The sequence below is a fragment of the Gekko japonicus genome, unplaced genomic scaffold (assembly GCF_001447785.1).
Source record: "Gekko japonicus isolate JY-2015 unplaced genomic scaffold, Gekko_japonicus_V1.1 scaffold773, whole genome shotgun sequence".
Taxonomy (NCBI): Eukaryota; Metazoa; Chordata; class Lepidosauria; order Squamata; family Gekkonidae; genus Gekko; species Gekko japonicus.
The window spans coordinates 185,749-201,769 of record NW_015161427.1 but is presented as its reverse complement, the minus strand read 5'-3'; the positions used below and the strand labels follow the sequence as shown (position 1 = coordinate 201,769).

The 16,021-nt window shown below is 42.6% G+C and overlaps 1 protein-coding gene across 1 annotated transcript in view; it reads left to right on the top strand.

Moving 5' to 3' along the window:
• LOC107125291 (transketolase-like) overlaps positions 1-16,021 on the top strand; it is a 53,157-nt gene that overhangs the window by 24,191 nt on the left and 12,945 nt on the right. The window contains exons 5-8 of the mRNA XM_015428738.1: positions 5,346-5,537; positions 8,708-8,826; positions 12,538-12,731; positions 13,559-13,723. Of these exons, the coding sequence (XP_015284224.1) occupies positions 5,346-5,537; positions 8,708-8,826; positions 12,538-12,731; positions 13,559-13,723 (670 nt within the window). The remainder of the gene's footprint in view (positions 1-5,345; positions 5,538-8,707; positions 8,827-12,537; positions 12,732-13,558; positions 13,724-16,021) is intronic.

The window sequence follows — 16,021 nt, the reverse complement described above, 5'->3', positions numbered from 1 at the left end:
CATGTGAAGTGAGTTTTGTTCAGAGGTTGTTATGGCAACACGACATTGTAGAACAAAAGGGGATCATGGAGAATAATGGCAGGAGTAACCTGCTGTGCAACCCTTAGATTGGTTTGGGGAAACAGTGTTTGGTCATATATGCAGCATCTAAATTGCAGTCCTATTGGGACTGGCATGGAAATATTTATATGGTGTTAAAGAAAAATGAGATATCCAAAGGCATGTCTTTGTTGGGGGAAGTTGATGTATTTTACATGACAGTATTGGTGCATGAAAATCTGGGTTGCTGAGTAAATGTAATTTTAAATTGTACACTTCACTTGCTTGAAAGCATTTCTGTGTACGATGGCTAGGTGACCGTAATGCAGTCTGACAGATGGTTTTCATAGGAAGACCTTATCTGTGCAGCTTACTGTTGGTTCTTGCTAGCTGTTGTATGTAGCATCAGAGAATAGCCAGCACTTTGTAGAATTGTAATTTAGTTAGGCAAGTAATGAAGTTTGTAGATGTGTCATCTATCACAAAAAGTATTCGTGTGATATGGTGCAAACTGTTCTCACTGGCATTTGGTTGTTTTTTTCCTGTCACCTTTCTTTCTTCAGGTTTATTCACTCCCCCTCCCCATCCCAATTTGTACAATTTTGATCTTTAGGCAAATAGATGTATCTGCCCAGAAACAGTGCACAGCCATCCATAAAATATTTACAGAAAGTAGATAATGCATTAAAAGCCACATCATAAAGAACTCATCTCACTTGGGATTGGATTTGCAGAATCCTAAAGCTGAGAGGTGGCTAGAAGACCCTCATGTCCAGCTAAGGTTTCTGCTAATCACTAAATAGCATGTTTTCCTCAGGATAGGGACACACTTTACCTGTTAAATTTCAGCTTGTCTGGCATAGGAACTGTGACAGAAAAAAATGGAATTTGGATCTCTTCTCTCTCCACCTCCTTCCAGAGTCCCAAGGACTGCCCACCTATCCCTTAACTGCTGCTTCCATATCTTACGCCAGTAGGTAGCACAGTACAGACTGTGTTGTGCCACAGGCAGGGAGCAAGCAAAGTTGGGGCTGGTGCCTGATCAAAGAAATTTTATCTGGTTGACTGTGTGATACTAATTGATTAAATCTGAGTAACCTGGCAGTAGGCACCGTCTTATGGAAGGTATTCCTCCTGTTCGGAAGTGGTATGTGTGAATGCCTCTTCTAAGATGACGTCTGCCATCTGGACTTTCTAAGTACTTGTATTAAAAATAACGGAATATCCTTTCAAAAGCCAGTGTACCTTTGTATTATAATGAATTAAAACATTTGCAGCCTTTCCATTAAGAAACACAGGCGATCTAAGTCCTTTCTCCACTGTGCTTTAGTGGGCGCTGCCTGTAATGCCACAAAGGAAGTGGCTGTTCTCTTAGTGGAAGGGAGAATCTTTTTATTTTTCCATTTCAAACAGGTTAGCCACTTCAGGGTTTCAGGGTTTGGGACTTAAATGCGCCCAATAGATGATGTGCCAATCCTTGCCTGCCACAGGAGTAAACTGAAGGGTCACTTCTCAGAAATGAGAACTTCATGGTCTGTTTCCTCATATAGCACAGCTAGCAGAGATGGGGATTTCAGAAAAGGAAATAAGCAGCACTCCTTAAGTAAGAGCTGTGGTTTGTCAGTGACCCTGCTGAGTCACAGTGAACAGGCATGTTCATTTCAGGTTTTACTGTAAGGTTCATTGTTTAGAACACCTTCCTTTCCAAGATTACATTTTTATTCTATAACAATTGCCACTAATAAATTATATCCTCCTTTCAGCTACTCATTTGGTTTGCTTATTGAGGAGGGAGGTGGTTGTTAAAGCTGAATAAACTGCGCCTGACTATTCCTTCTGGCCTGAAGAATTCTCTTATTGCATACAGATAATTTCTAGGGCATACAGTAAAATCGACAAACCTGTTAAACAATTTATTATGCACAAATGAAGTCAGCTACCAACTTTTTTAAAAAAGAAAGCTTGAATTTGGTTTCTAATAATCTAGAATGTGATAGAGTTGAATAGTATTGGAATCAGACCTGTCTCTCTTGGTGGTCAAACTGGATATGAAGCTGAGCAAGTTTCCACTGAGGGCACATTGCATTATAAACCGAAAACCAGTTTTAAGCTGGGTCAGTTTACATTGATAGGATCTGCAGCCTTGGAGGTGCTGAGGGCTGAGTTAGGTCCCAGGATTCTTTAGGGGAGAAGTAATGAGAACTAAATTACAACTAAATCCAGTGGATAAAACCATGGGCAGTAGCTATAGTCAAGAGAATCTAAATCCCTCTGGTGTCTAAACTTTCCATTACATGCTTCAGCCACTTCCAGTGTGTCTTTCTTCTCTGTATGGGCCATGAGAGGCAATGCACAAGCACAAATGCACGCCAGCCTGTGGCCATGGAGATTTTGGCTCTTGTCTGTCTTGCAAGAAAGGATACACAGCTAGCTTAGAGTTTTTGTATGCACATGTTTATGATTCTTATGACTGGTTTAACAGAAATAAAAAATCATATTTTCTTCTTGTTGCTTTCAAAAAAGGATGGCTATTTTTGAAATCAGCTTTCTTATGCATTATGATGAAGGCTCTTTCTAGAGATATTTGCCAGTTTACTCTCAGAAACAATGTTGGGACTGCATGGGCCTATACAAGACAGCTTCCCCTCATGAGCCATCAAAAAGTATGTTGGAAAAAGCCCTGCTTACAGAGCCTCCAAAATTTCTGTAAAATTAGAGCCTTTCTTGTAGCCTTGGAGGGCCCATTCCAGAGCATGGTATATCCACTGAGAAGGCCTGAGCAGATATGGTTTTCATCAACCTGACTGGAGTAACTAATAACAGATCAGAGCTGCCATGGGCATGTATGTGTGGAGGCAGTCATACAGATATGGGGGTCTATTGTTTGTAATTTTTATTTTATGATCTTCCAGTCCTACGCATTGCTTAATAGAGCAGTAGCACACACACAAAAACCCTGGATCAATTTTAAAAAGTAGTTTTCTGATTAGATAATCTTTGACTGTCAAGATGAATGTTCTCTTTTTGAGGATTTTATTTTAAAATGTATTTAAAATATTTATATCCCACCTTTCCACAGTTCCCAAGGTGGCTTACAAAATCTAGACATACACAAATAAAAATATAAAACACCTAAATTAAACAACATCAAGTTAAAACTGCAACATTGTCTCTACCAGCTGTCAGAGACATTAATTCATTAGTTCAGTCTAAGGCTCATCAAACTAATTCCACTTGGCACCTTTTATGGAAGGAGGACCATGTAGGACCTTCCTGTACCATATCTGGCAATTTGTTCCAAAGTGTGGGCACAGCCACTGAAAAAGAGCACACATGGGTTGTACCTAAATGGACCACTTAAGCAGAAGAGTACCATCAGAATATAGATCATATGGGAAAGGCAGTGCATTGAATAGTCAGGTTCCAGGCTATGAAGGGTTTTAAATGTAAAAGCTTAAATTGTGTCTGGAATCATAGAATCATAGAGTTGGAAAGGACCTCCACGGTCATCTAGTCCAACCCCCTACACAATGCAGGAAATTCACAAATACCTCCCCCCACACACACACCCAGTGACTGCTGTTCCATGGTCAGAAGACCACAAAAAAAAAACCCTCCAGAGGATCTCCAGCCAAACTGACCTGGAGAAAAAATGCTTCCTGACCCCAAAGTGACAATCAGCTTTTCCTTGGGCGTGTAAGAAAGGGCCACAAGAACTAAGCACTGATGCAACCCTTCCTGCCCTCCCTCTCATGATCTGCCTAAGTTCACGGAATCAGCATCGCTGTCAGATGGCCATCTAGCCTCTGTTTGAAAACCTCCAAAGAAGGAAAGCCCACCACCTCCTGAGGAAGCCTGTTCCACTGTGGAACCACTCTGTCAGGAAGTTCTTCCTGATGTTTAGCCAAAAACTCTTCTGATTTAATTTCAACCCTCTGGTTCTGGTCCAGCCTCCTGAGGCAACAGAAAACAACTCCATACCATCCTCTATATGACAGCCCTTCAAGTACTTGAAGATGGTTGTCATATCACCTCTCCTCTCCAGGCTAAAAATACCAAGATCCTTCAACTTTCCCTCATAGGACGGTCTCCAGACCCCTTCACCATCTTTGTTGCCCTCCTCTGGGCATGTTACAGCTTGTCTGTATCCTTCTTAAATTGTGGTGCCCAAAACTGAACACAGTACTCTAGGTGAGGTCTAACCAGAGCAGAGTAAAGCGTGATCTGGACACTATACTTCTGTTGATAGAGCCCAAAATCACATTTGCCTTATTAGCTACCACATCACACTGCTGACTCATGTCAAGTGGGAAACAAGTGGGTAGTCAGTGAAGCTATCAAAGCACAGGTGTTATGATCATATACCAGTGTAAATCAGTCAGTAATCCAGCAGCACCACTCTGTACTAACTGAAGTTTCTGAACAGTATTCTGGGACAGCTCCATGTATAATGCAATGCAATAATCTAGCCTCAAGGTTACAGTGGCATGGGTCAGCACAATCAAGACTGGGTGCCAGTTGGTGCATTCAATACAGATGATAGAAAGTGCTCCTAGCCCCTTCCCTAGCTTGCTGTTCTAAGAGCAGCATTGGATCCAGTTTTACTCCAGGGCTTCTCACCAAGTCAGAGAAGTGGGCCATCACGCCATCAATTTATATGGGTGGCAACTCCATACTACCAGCCTTCCTTACCAGCATTACCTTAGTCTTTTCTGGATTCAGTGTCAGCTTGTTCTCTTTTGATCACCGCTTTCTGATACTGGTTCAGCACTGAAACTGCTGCTTCTGGTGGCTTGGATAAAGAGATGTATAGTTGGGTGTCATCTGCGTAGTGGTGACAGCCAGCTCCCAGCCTCCAAGCAGTCTCCACCAAAGGACTCACAATGATATTAGAACATTAGTGAAAGGACCATCCGCCAGAGCACTAAGTACCATCTCAGTACCAAAACCAGGTCTCTGAAGCCAGATTGAAACAGGTCAAGGGCAGATGTCTCCTCCCCATATTCCTGGAGTTCTTTTACTACCACTTTTTCTACCAATTTGCTTAACTATGGAAGGCTGGGAATAGGTCAGTAACTGTTAATATCATCCACAGGCTATAATAGTCTTATTACAGCCTTGCTTTAATTTTAAAGGGAAAATTCCCTCCAATAATTCCAATCGATTAACAGATACAGGGCAGACTTTAATTATACATGAAGAGTCTATCCAATTTACAAGTTGTAGCTTTCACACTGTATCTTTCATATAATTTTTTTGGGTGGGTATACATTAATTACTCCCCTTTTTGTTGTTTTAATTATAAGCTATCGAGTTTATTGTGTTCTTGGAGATGGAGAATTGTCTGAAGGCTCAGTTTGGGAAGCAATGGCCTTTGCTGGGTTCTACAAACTGGATAATTTGGTTGCTATTCTTGACATTAACCGACTTGGACAAAGTGACCCAGCTCCTCTGCAGCATCATGTTGAAATCTACCAAAAACGTTGTGAAGCCTTTGGGTATGTATGTCTTTGAGAGATATTTTATTCATGCTGTGTGCTGTTTTTTAATCTGCATTGAGTTTAGAAATTAAAATACAAAGCAATGCTGGTCAGTATAACAAAGCTAATAAGATAAAAGCAAGTGCAGATTAATGTTTAGATTTCAGGATCAACTTCTTTTCTTGCATTTTAGAAATATAAATAGGTGGGAAGGGCTTTTATTTATTTTGCTTTTAATTGCCTAACATTTGCCAGCATGACTTTTTTGGCTTTCTTCAACATTTCAGCAGTTGGGATCAGTGACTACTTTCTACCTCAGTTACCTCTACATACAGATATCCTGACTTCTATTAAAATAAATGAGATTTAAGCTGGAGTCTTGCCTGCAACTTGGGCCAAGGCTACCTGCCACTGTATACTGCTGAGAAAGTCACTCGTCCTACACAAATATTTAATCTCTTGCATTACAGTTATGTAATGTAGCTAATTGCTTTGAAGACAAATTTCTTCCTTAACATTATCAGCTGTTGGCTTATGCAATACGGTATGCAAGAGTCCAGTGGCACCTTAAAGACTAACAAAATGTGTGGCAGGGTAAGAGCTTTCGTGAGTCACTGCTTGCTGCTACATATCTTAATGGTATGCATACAGCATTGGTTAGTAGGTAACAGTGCCATTCGAAGAACACTCACCTGGAAGTAAACCCTGTTGAATAGACTTGAATAGGATTCTGAGTATATCTGCTTAAGATTATTCTCACAGATATAGGAGAACAAAGCTACATTCCTTAGCATTGGTCCCCTATATCTTTTTTTGTTTCCCAGCAAATGAGTTTATGATTGATGTCTAAATGCAGTTCAGTTTTCCTGTCCCCATCTTTCCAATCTTGTGAAAGCAGTTAATCCAGATACAACATTATTTCCTGCCAATCTGAATTGACCTAATTTATTCTTTATGTATAGTTCCACACTGCTTTGTTGTTGTTCAGTCGCACAGTCGAGTCCGACTCTTCGCGACCCCATGGACCAGATCACGCCAGGCCTTCCTGGGTGATGTCTCTACTTTTTATCATGCTGTTTAGGTTCGCCATCGCTTTCCTCCCAAGGAGCAGGCGTCTTTTAATTTCATGGCTGCAGTCACAGTCTGCGGTGATCTGGGATCCCAGGAACGTGAAGTCTGTCACTACTTCCACGACTTCCCCTTCTATTTGCCAAGGAGTGATGGGGCCGGATGCCATGATCTTAGTTTTTTTGATGTTGAGCTTCAAGCCCACTTTTGCGCTCTCCTCTTTTACTCTGAGCAAGAGGCTCTTTAGATCCTTTTCACTTTCAGCCATTAGAGTGGTATCATCTGCATATCTGAGGTTGTTGATCTTTTCCCCAGCAATCTTAATTCCCGCTTGTGATTCATCCAGGCCAGCATTTCGCATGATGTACTCTGCATATATATTAAATAAGCAAGGTGACAGTATACATCCTTGTCGTACTCCTTTTCCTATGCTGAACCAATCAGTTGTTCCGTATCCGGTTCTAACTGTCGCTTCTTGGCCCTTATACAGGTTTCTCAAGAGACATGTGAGGTGGTCTGGTACTCCCATCTCTTTAAGGACCTGCCATAGTTTGTTGTGATCCACACAGTCAAAGGCTTTAGCATAGTCAATGAAGCAGAAGTAGATATTTTTCTGGTACTCTCTTGCTTTTTCCATAATCCAGCGAATGTTGGCAATATGATCTCTCGTTCCTCTACCTCTTCGAAACCCAGCTTGTACTTCTGGTAGTTCTCTATCCACGTACTGTTGAAGCCTAGCTTGTAGGATCTTGAGCATGACCTTGCTAGCGTGTGATATGAGTGCAATTGTGCGATAGTTTGAACATTCCTTGGCGTTGCCCTTCTTTGGGATTGGAATGTATACTGATCTTTTCCAATCCTGTGGCCACTGTTGCATTTTCCAAATTTTTTGGCAAATTGCGTGCAGCACTTTAACAGCATCATCTTTTAAGACTTTGAATAGCTCAGCTGGGATACCATCACCTCCACTAGCTTTGTTGTTAGTAATGCTTTCTAAGGCCCATTTAACTTCACATTCCAGGATGTCTGGCTCGAGGTCAGTGATTATACCGTCGTGGTTGTCAAGGACATCGAGGTCTTTCTTGTATAGTTCTTCTGTGTATTCTTGCCATCTTTTCCTAATCTCTTCTGCTTCTGTTAGGTCCCTACCGTTTTTGTCCTTTATCATGGCCAACTTTGCATGGAACGCTCCCCTGATTTCTCCAATTTTCTTGAAGAGATCTCTAGTCCTTCCCATGCTATTGTTTTCCTCTATTACTTTGCATTATTCATTCAGGAAGGCCTCCTTATCTCTCCTTGCTGCTCTCTGGAAATCTGCATTCAGTTGGGTAAATCTTTCCTTTTCGCCTTTGCCTTTCACTTTCCTTCTTTCCTCTGCTATTTGTAGAGCCTCATCAGACAGCCACTTTGCTTTCTTGCATTTCTTTTTCTTTGGGATGGTGGTGATTGCTACCTCCTGTACAATGTCACGAACCTCCGTCCATAGTTTTTCAGGCACTCTATCAAATCTAGACCCTTGAATCTATTCTTCACCTCTACTGTATATTCATCAGAGATGTGATCTAGGTCAAACCTGAATGGCCTAGTGGTTTCCCCAATTTTCTTCAGTTTAAGTCTGAATTTTGCAATGAGTGGCTCATGATCTGAGCCACAGTCAGCTCCAGGTCTTGTTTTACTGACTGTATAGAGCTTCTCCATCTTTGACTGCAAATTATATAGTCAATCTGATTAGTGCACATGTTCTAAAGCGACTTGAGCGCATTGGTTCTAAAACAACAGCTTGACATATGAAAATTGATTTTGAAAATGAAGAAGCTGTCCAAAACAATTTGTGAGATGGCATTGAGGTCAGCTTCTCAAAGGGGGGAAAGAAGTGAAAAATTCCTTTGGTCATCCCTCAGTCCTTGGGTACACCAAGTGGATCATTGCATCCTGACCACTGTGAACCTTTTGCAGCAAAAACTGCAATTGTGTAGCACCTGACTGTTATAGGTAGACATGTTTATAGCTTTGTGCTTAGTGCGTTATACTTACTAAGCTGTTGAGTGTTTGGCTTGGAGCTCTTGTAAAAAGCTTTGCTTTTGTAAATCCTTTTAAAGCTAATCTGTTTGCATTCCTAGCTGGCATGCTATCATTGTTGATGGGCACAGTGTGGAGGAGCTTTGTAAAGCTTTTGGCCAGGCCAAGCATCAACCAACTGCAATTATTGCCAAGACTTATAAAGGCAAAGGAATAACAGGTAATACCTATATATATATATTCTTTAACTGAATATCAGGTACTACTATCATTTACTGGTTATGCATATTTCTAGCAACACTGAAGCAGATTATATGTGCAAAGCCTAATTTGATTAGTGATCGCTTAACAAACATCTGAAACCAAGCCTTAAATTGCTTTAATCTGGCTTTTTTTTAAAAAAGGCCTTGATTCCATCTCTTTCAAGGCAGTTCCTTATTGAAGCTGAAGGCATGTTTTCCAGTTCCACTTTGCAACTGATTATAGGTGCAAGATGGTTGGCACTTTCTAATGACTTACATGATGGCTTTTAGCAAGGGAAAACTTGAATCTGAATTCTAACCCTTGGTCTTGCAGTGAGCCTTACTTGTATATTAATCTTGGTATGAACATACTTTCCTGCTTCACTGTCAAGTGTCTCAGTGCTTAAGTAATATTCCTCACAAATTATGTAAAATTTAAGCAAATGTGGAATGGAATATAAAGCAGAGATAGTGAAAATGTAGGCGCTTGTTGTGAATGTGCCTATGTTCATGTTTGTAAACTGTTTGTAGCACAGAAAAATGTGTTATCCAAATGACAGTTTTGCTGAGTTTTTGTTTTTAAGCTGACTGAAACAGAAGTTGAGAATTAACCTGGGGAGGGTTGTAAGGAGGAAGTTTAGCTGATACGAAGAAAAATGCCTGTACCTGTCCCATCTGTTCTGTGGACTTGCCCATAGACCAGGAAATGACTATAACCCACAAATGACTATAACCCATAAGGTGAAAGGCAACACAGAGTATTCAGATTTCAGTTTAATGTGGTGCTTCAAGAAAACTGAGAAAATTGTTAAAATATTAGTTCATATCTGTTAAACTTGAATTAGATTCTCACTACTTTATGTGTTGTTAGAGTTAAGAGTTGGCCCTTAAAAATGTTTGGTGTTTCTCCACTGTCCATTTTACATAATGTGACTTTTTCAGTGGATAATCTAGCCCGCTGTCCAGTGTCACAAGTGGCTGGACGTAGTAAACATTTCATTATCTAAACAAGACAGCTCTTTGTGCTTTTCCTGCCTGTTCAGCATGTTGGGCACATTAAAAATTGAAGCTCAAAAGCGCAGTCCTGAATCTGAATGTGCATGAAGACCTGGATTCCTTTTAGATCGGGTACAGGATTGGCAGAATTTTCTATGTATAACAAATGTTGTGCTGGGCAAGAATGCAGAAGTAGTTGTGTTGCGCCACACATTTATACATGTATTTTCTTCCTGTTATGTTTTTTTTTTCCAAATCTTGTGCATCCATCAGCTGGCCTAAGCCTTTTCAAAAACAGCTAAATAAACTTAGGATATTTGTCATTTTTCAGGAACAAATGCTGTTTAACTGGGCTGCTGCCACTCTGTGAGACTTCTGTATGGCGAAAAGAATCCACTATTTAGATCCTGTTACTGAGAGCTCAGTCTGTCTGATGCTCTTTCCTGCAGCAGAGAGACGTTTCGTGCTTGCACAGAGTGCCTGCTAACTCAGGTCCTATAATTATAGAATACCTAGCATGTCATTATTGCAGTCGAGACTATTTATTTGCTGAATTGATTTATTCATTTATCTCAGTTTTTTATAGCCCACCCTGTTCTAAGGGTTCAAAGCTCGTCGCATTTTCACAGGAGTCAAATATGATGATCGTTTTTGCAAAACCTGACAGTAAGAGGCAAAGATGGGAGAATAGCTAGAAAGACTAATATAGTCTGATTGAATGGATGCAGATGAGTATTTGGCTTGCAGTTATATTGGGGATTTTTCAGGGCCAGAAATAGTGAGGCAAAGTACATAGAAAGATAGGGCTTGCCAAAGAAAGGAAGAGCCTTTCCCAGTGATCATTAAGAGTGGATTATATTCTTAGTGTTAACAGCTGGGATCCAATGTTAGTGGTGTGTTGAAATCCCCTCATTGCATCTCTTGTTTATATCCCACCTTTCCTCCAGGGTGATCGGTGTGGCGTCCATGGTTCTTCATTTTATCTTCACAAAAACTTGTAAGGTAGCTTGAGCAGGGAGTATGTCACTGGCCCAAGCTCATTTGGTGAGCCTCATGGCAATTTGAACTCCATTCTCCACAGTTTTAGGCTGCTGTTGCATTATACTGACCTGCGTCATGCATGGAGCAGTTGTGTAGGTCAGGGAGAACCTGCCTTGTGGCCTTTAAAAAATATAAATTAGGGGTGATGTACACTCCAGAGCTGCAGTGGCTCAAGTGGTTAAGGCACTGAACTGCAGGCCGTGGAAGGTCAGTAGTTCAGCAGTTCGAGACCCAAGTGCTGCATGACGGAGTGAGCTCCCGTCTCTAGTTCCAGCTCCTGCCAACCTAGCAGTTCGAAAGCAAGAAATTGCAAGTAGATAAATAGGTACCACTTCGGTGGGAAGGAAACAGCATTCCGTGCGCCTTGGTGTTTAGTCATGCCAGCCACATGACCACGGAAACGTCTTCGGACAGTTCTGGCTCTTCGGCTTTGAAACAGAGATGAGCACTGCAACCCTAGAGTCGGATTCGACTGGCTTTCGAGCAAGGGAACCTTTACCTTTTACACTCCAGTGTTGGAGAGGAGAAGAGCACAGCCTTTTGAAAGGGGTGTCAAATCAGTCCAGGATACAGAAAGAACTTGCGTCTTTCATAACATAAGGGAAGCCCTGGTGGATAAGACCAGAGGGCCCTCTAGTCCAGCATCCTGTCTCATACAGTGGCCAACCAGCTGACATCACAAGATGTCACAAACAATATCTTTCCACACAGGTCTTTCTTTACATTATTTCTGCCTTCCTGAAACACAGTATTTGTGGGGGGGGGGACAGGAACTGCATCTTCCCTATTAACAAAGATTATTGGGCGGGACAGCTTCTTCCGGGGGCAGGAACTGCATCTTCCCTATTAACCAATATGATTGTGGGGGGCAGCTTCTTCACAAGACGCATACCAGAAGTGAGAACAACATTTGACTGCCTTATTAAAGATGGTGACAGTCCCTGACCTGGATGGCCCAGGCAAGCCCGATCTCAGAAGCTACACAGGGCTGACCCTGGCAAGTATTTGGATGGGAGACCTCCAGGGGATACCAGGGCCGGGAGGCCAGAGGCAGGCTATCATGCCACTTCCATGAATGTCCTCTGTGCCCCAGAAGGAGTAACCAGAGGTCGCCATGACTTCCAGGCATGGGGGCACACACGCACAAAGATGCAAACACACACACACAAAGATGCAAACACACACACACACACACAAAGATGGGTGACAGGTGCACGTTTATTGTGCAGGAAAAAATCATCTGGGCCTAAATGTGTGAAAGAAAAGAAACTTCTGAGGCAAGCTTAGTGTAACCAGTGAATGCTGTAGAGTTTGGGCTAGGGAGGTTAGTGCTAGAGGAAGACTCTCTAGCAACGAGGAAAGGAGGAATTGCATGGTGGAAGGGAAGAACTGGGCTGCCCGAGTATAAGCTTACCAGGGAGATTGTCTAGCTGCACAAGGTAAAATCTGGAACGAGATAGGCTACATTAAAGACCTCGCTGACATTGGATCCCAGGTGACGCCATTGTTTAGAATCATCATATTTGCGAATAGGCCCACCTAAGCCAAACTGCTGTGGCATTAACTCTGAGCTCCTACTAATTTCAGCATTTTGTCAACATGGATTGCAGTTTAACCTCTTTTTTAAAAAAAAATGTTTAATAATCTATCAGGTATCGAAGATAAGGAAAACTGGCATGGCAAGCCTCTTCCCAAAAACATGGCTGAGCAAATCATTCAAGAGATTGACGAAAGGATCCAGAACAAGAAGAGGCTTTCTCCGGCTTTCCCACAAGAAGATGCACCAATAGTTAGCATCAGAAATGTTAGGATGCCCTCCCCACCCAATTACAAGATGGGAGAGAAGGTAGTGTGATAATTTCCCATCAATGGGGCTTTGCTCAGAAACATGATTCGTTTGGTTCAATATTTTGTATTGGTGATAGGAAAAAACTGCTTTTAACAGGGCTATTTTTGGGCAGGAACGCACAGGAACGGAGTTCCGGCTGGCTCCTGAGTTGGCCACACCCAGCAGGAACTCATTAGTATAATAGGCCACATCCAACAGCAGAAACTCATTAGGATTGGCTACATTAGGGGTGTGTGGCCTAACATGCATCCCAGCAACTCTGAGGCGGGTGGGCCAGGGAGGGCCCTGGAAGAATCGGGAAGGTATTTAAATGCCTCCCCATGCCTTCCCCGGCCTGTCCAAGGGCTGGCTTGCCTGGGCAAGCCAAGGGAAGTCATGGGGTTTGGCCTAATATGCTAATGTGTTGTGCTGTCAGGGGTGTGGCCTAATATGGTAATGAGTTTCTGCTGTTGGGTGTGGCCTGTTATGCTAATGAGTTCCTGCTGGGCTTTTTCCACAAAAAAAGCCCTGCTGAGGATTACACATTTTATGTAGTATGGTAATGGGAATAAACAGCATAGAAGTCTGCAAAAGGTTCTGCATGACTTTCAGACGTCAGCTGTAGGTAAAGTGTCAATTGTAATTAATTCTTCATAGCGGCAGACTGCAGTCAAAACATTCAATTCAGTTTCCTCATTTTGGCCATTGGGCATAACAACGTACAATTGAAATGTTTGGCTCTAGACTAACATTTCTGTGGGCAGAAGGATTTCTCCACACGGAGCCCGATTTTCCTTCTCTCCCCTTCCCTCAGCAGTGTGTCTGTGTTGTTTCCCCCTTCACAGGTAGCTTCTCGCAAAGCTTATGGCCTGGCTCTTGCAAAACTAGGCCATGCATCTGACCGGGTGATTGCTTTGGACGGGGATACAAAAAATTCCACTTTCTCTGAGCTGTTCAAAAAGGAGCATCCCAGCCGATTTATTGAGTGTTACATCGCTGAACAGAACATGGTAAGTTCTTTTGAGAGACGCACTGTTCTGAGCTGCAGAGAATTCCTTTCCAGATACATCCGATCTCTTAAGACCTCATGCTTTTTTATCTATAAAGTGGCTAGGTATGGTATAACAAGGATTAATAGTAAATAAATGTAGCACTACAACTGACAAGAAGTGATTTCGGTGGGCCCAGGGTAGGCTGCTTTTTCCCTCTACTAAAACGCTCTCATCCTCTCTGTTTAGATTGGAAGATCTAGAACGGATAGGCTCAGTGGTGAAGCAGACAGTAAAGGGACATAAGTGATTTATTTAATAACCTGTTGTCAGCCTGGTTGCATTTGTTTTCACAGAATTGGGAGCTTTTGGTGTGGTAGGTCAAGAAGAGATGTGAGATGGTGTAGTAGATACGGGGATATACGGAGGAAAACTGGAGTACGCGTTGAAGTCGTACCTTCTGGAGAACTCAGCTGTCTTTGCCAACTTCTTGTAAATTTCCAGAGCTTTCCTTGAAGTGTGATTACATGTCCACCCCTGCACAGAAGTCAAGCTGAGATCCTCTAGATTCTGAATATTACGCTATAATCTGTTATTTGCAAAATGGTAGACATGGATATAGTGTATGAAATACATATATGATAACTGCATGCAGTTAAAATACTTAGGATTCACACTTCCCACCGTTCAGCCATTTTATTATAGTGTGGGTGCATGAGTATTGGCCAGGATCCAAAGCATGCATACACCAGAGCTTTTCAGCCCCCCCTTTTTTCCTGCAGTTCTTTGCGCTTGTTAAAAAGCTGCTCCTGAAGGTTAGGGGGGGGCCCTTCAGAGCAACATTCCCAGTGGCAATAGGGGTTGATACTGAAAAGAAAAACTGGCTGCCACCCTCTGCTGTTATAGGAGCACTTCATTCCTCTCCCTCTACCCAGTCTACAGTGCTTACAATTCGTCCACTTCTAAGCTCCATAGATCAGGTTGCAGCCACCACAGCCATCACTTCTAATTTTTTCCCGTGAGCTTGAGCAGTAGCCTGTTGTGCTTGTGATGGACATGTGTGTTCAGGGCAGCTCCACCCTTTTGTTGGCGTTTGCCCAGCTTCTTATTTAAGCCAGAATGCAACTTGTGCAAATAAATAAATATTGATTAATTAAAATGTTTATACCCCTGTAGTGATCTCAGTCATTGTGTGAGGCAGGACTAGCCACTCTCCCCCCCCCCCATTTTCCGCTGTCACAGTCACTATCTCAGGTAAAATCCAACTCCTTCTTGATGGGTTGCCCGAGGCCAACTCCACAGGGGCATTCAGCTGTAGCATGCCAAGGGGTTAAGACAAGCGGGTAAGGACTAGTGCAAACTCTCTCCAATTAAACAACTTTATGTCTACAAGGCACAAATTTAGGTACTACAAGGACAGATCTAGGTGCATTAAGCCAAATAAGCAAAAGGACAGTTACTAACTAAGGTAATTTACAATCCATGGTATATCTGGTCTTTTGTTAGCTGCAAGATGCTCCTTTTCGTGGTGCATCTACAACACTTTCATTCTCTGCTGTCATTCTTTATGGAAAATGCACAGCAAAATGCACCAAACACACACAACCACCAGACCCTCGAGCCTGCCAGATTTGGACCTTCCACTCAAGAGGTGTTAACATAAGGGCGAGCATTGTTTCCCTCTCATAGGGGAAAGGATGTTCTCTATCCAGCAGAGAGCACCTTCTTCCCAGCCACAGAGACACCAGGGTCCTTTCCCATCACCATAACTGTCACAGCATCTCTTGCCTCTCATCTCATCACAACCCCATAACCCTGAGTGCCCAGTATAACCCCTTACAAGGTTAGGGATCTCTTGCCTGCCAATTCAGCATGCATTGATGCTTTGGACAGATAACAGTAGCCCAGTTTAAATAAGATGCTGGTCATGTGAAAAATTGCATGGGTTTATTCTTTCTCAGTATCCTGTTTAAATCAGATCCAGGTGGGCAGCCGTGTTGGTCTGAGGCAGTAGAACAAATTTTGAGTCCAGTGGCACCCTTAAGACCAACAAAAGCTTATTCATGGTATGAGCTTTCATGTGCATGCATTTTTGTTGGTCTTAAAGATGCCGCTAGACTCAAAATATGTTTAAATCAGGCATTTGTTCCAGCTGATAGGTTGATATTTCAAAACGTCAGGGGTCGTTTCCTGCAGGAGCACACAGGAGCGGAGCTCCGGCAGTAAAGAGCCCAGGGGGCGGGCACATGCAATAAGCCCCACCCCCTGCTCCCAGCAGCCCTCAGTCAGAGCAAGAAGCAGCCAGGCAAGCTGCAGAGC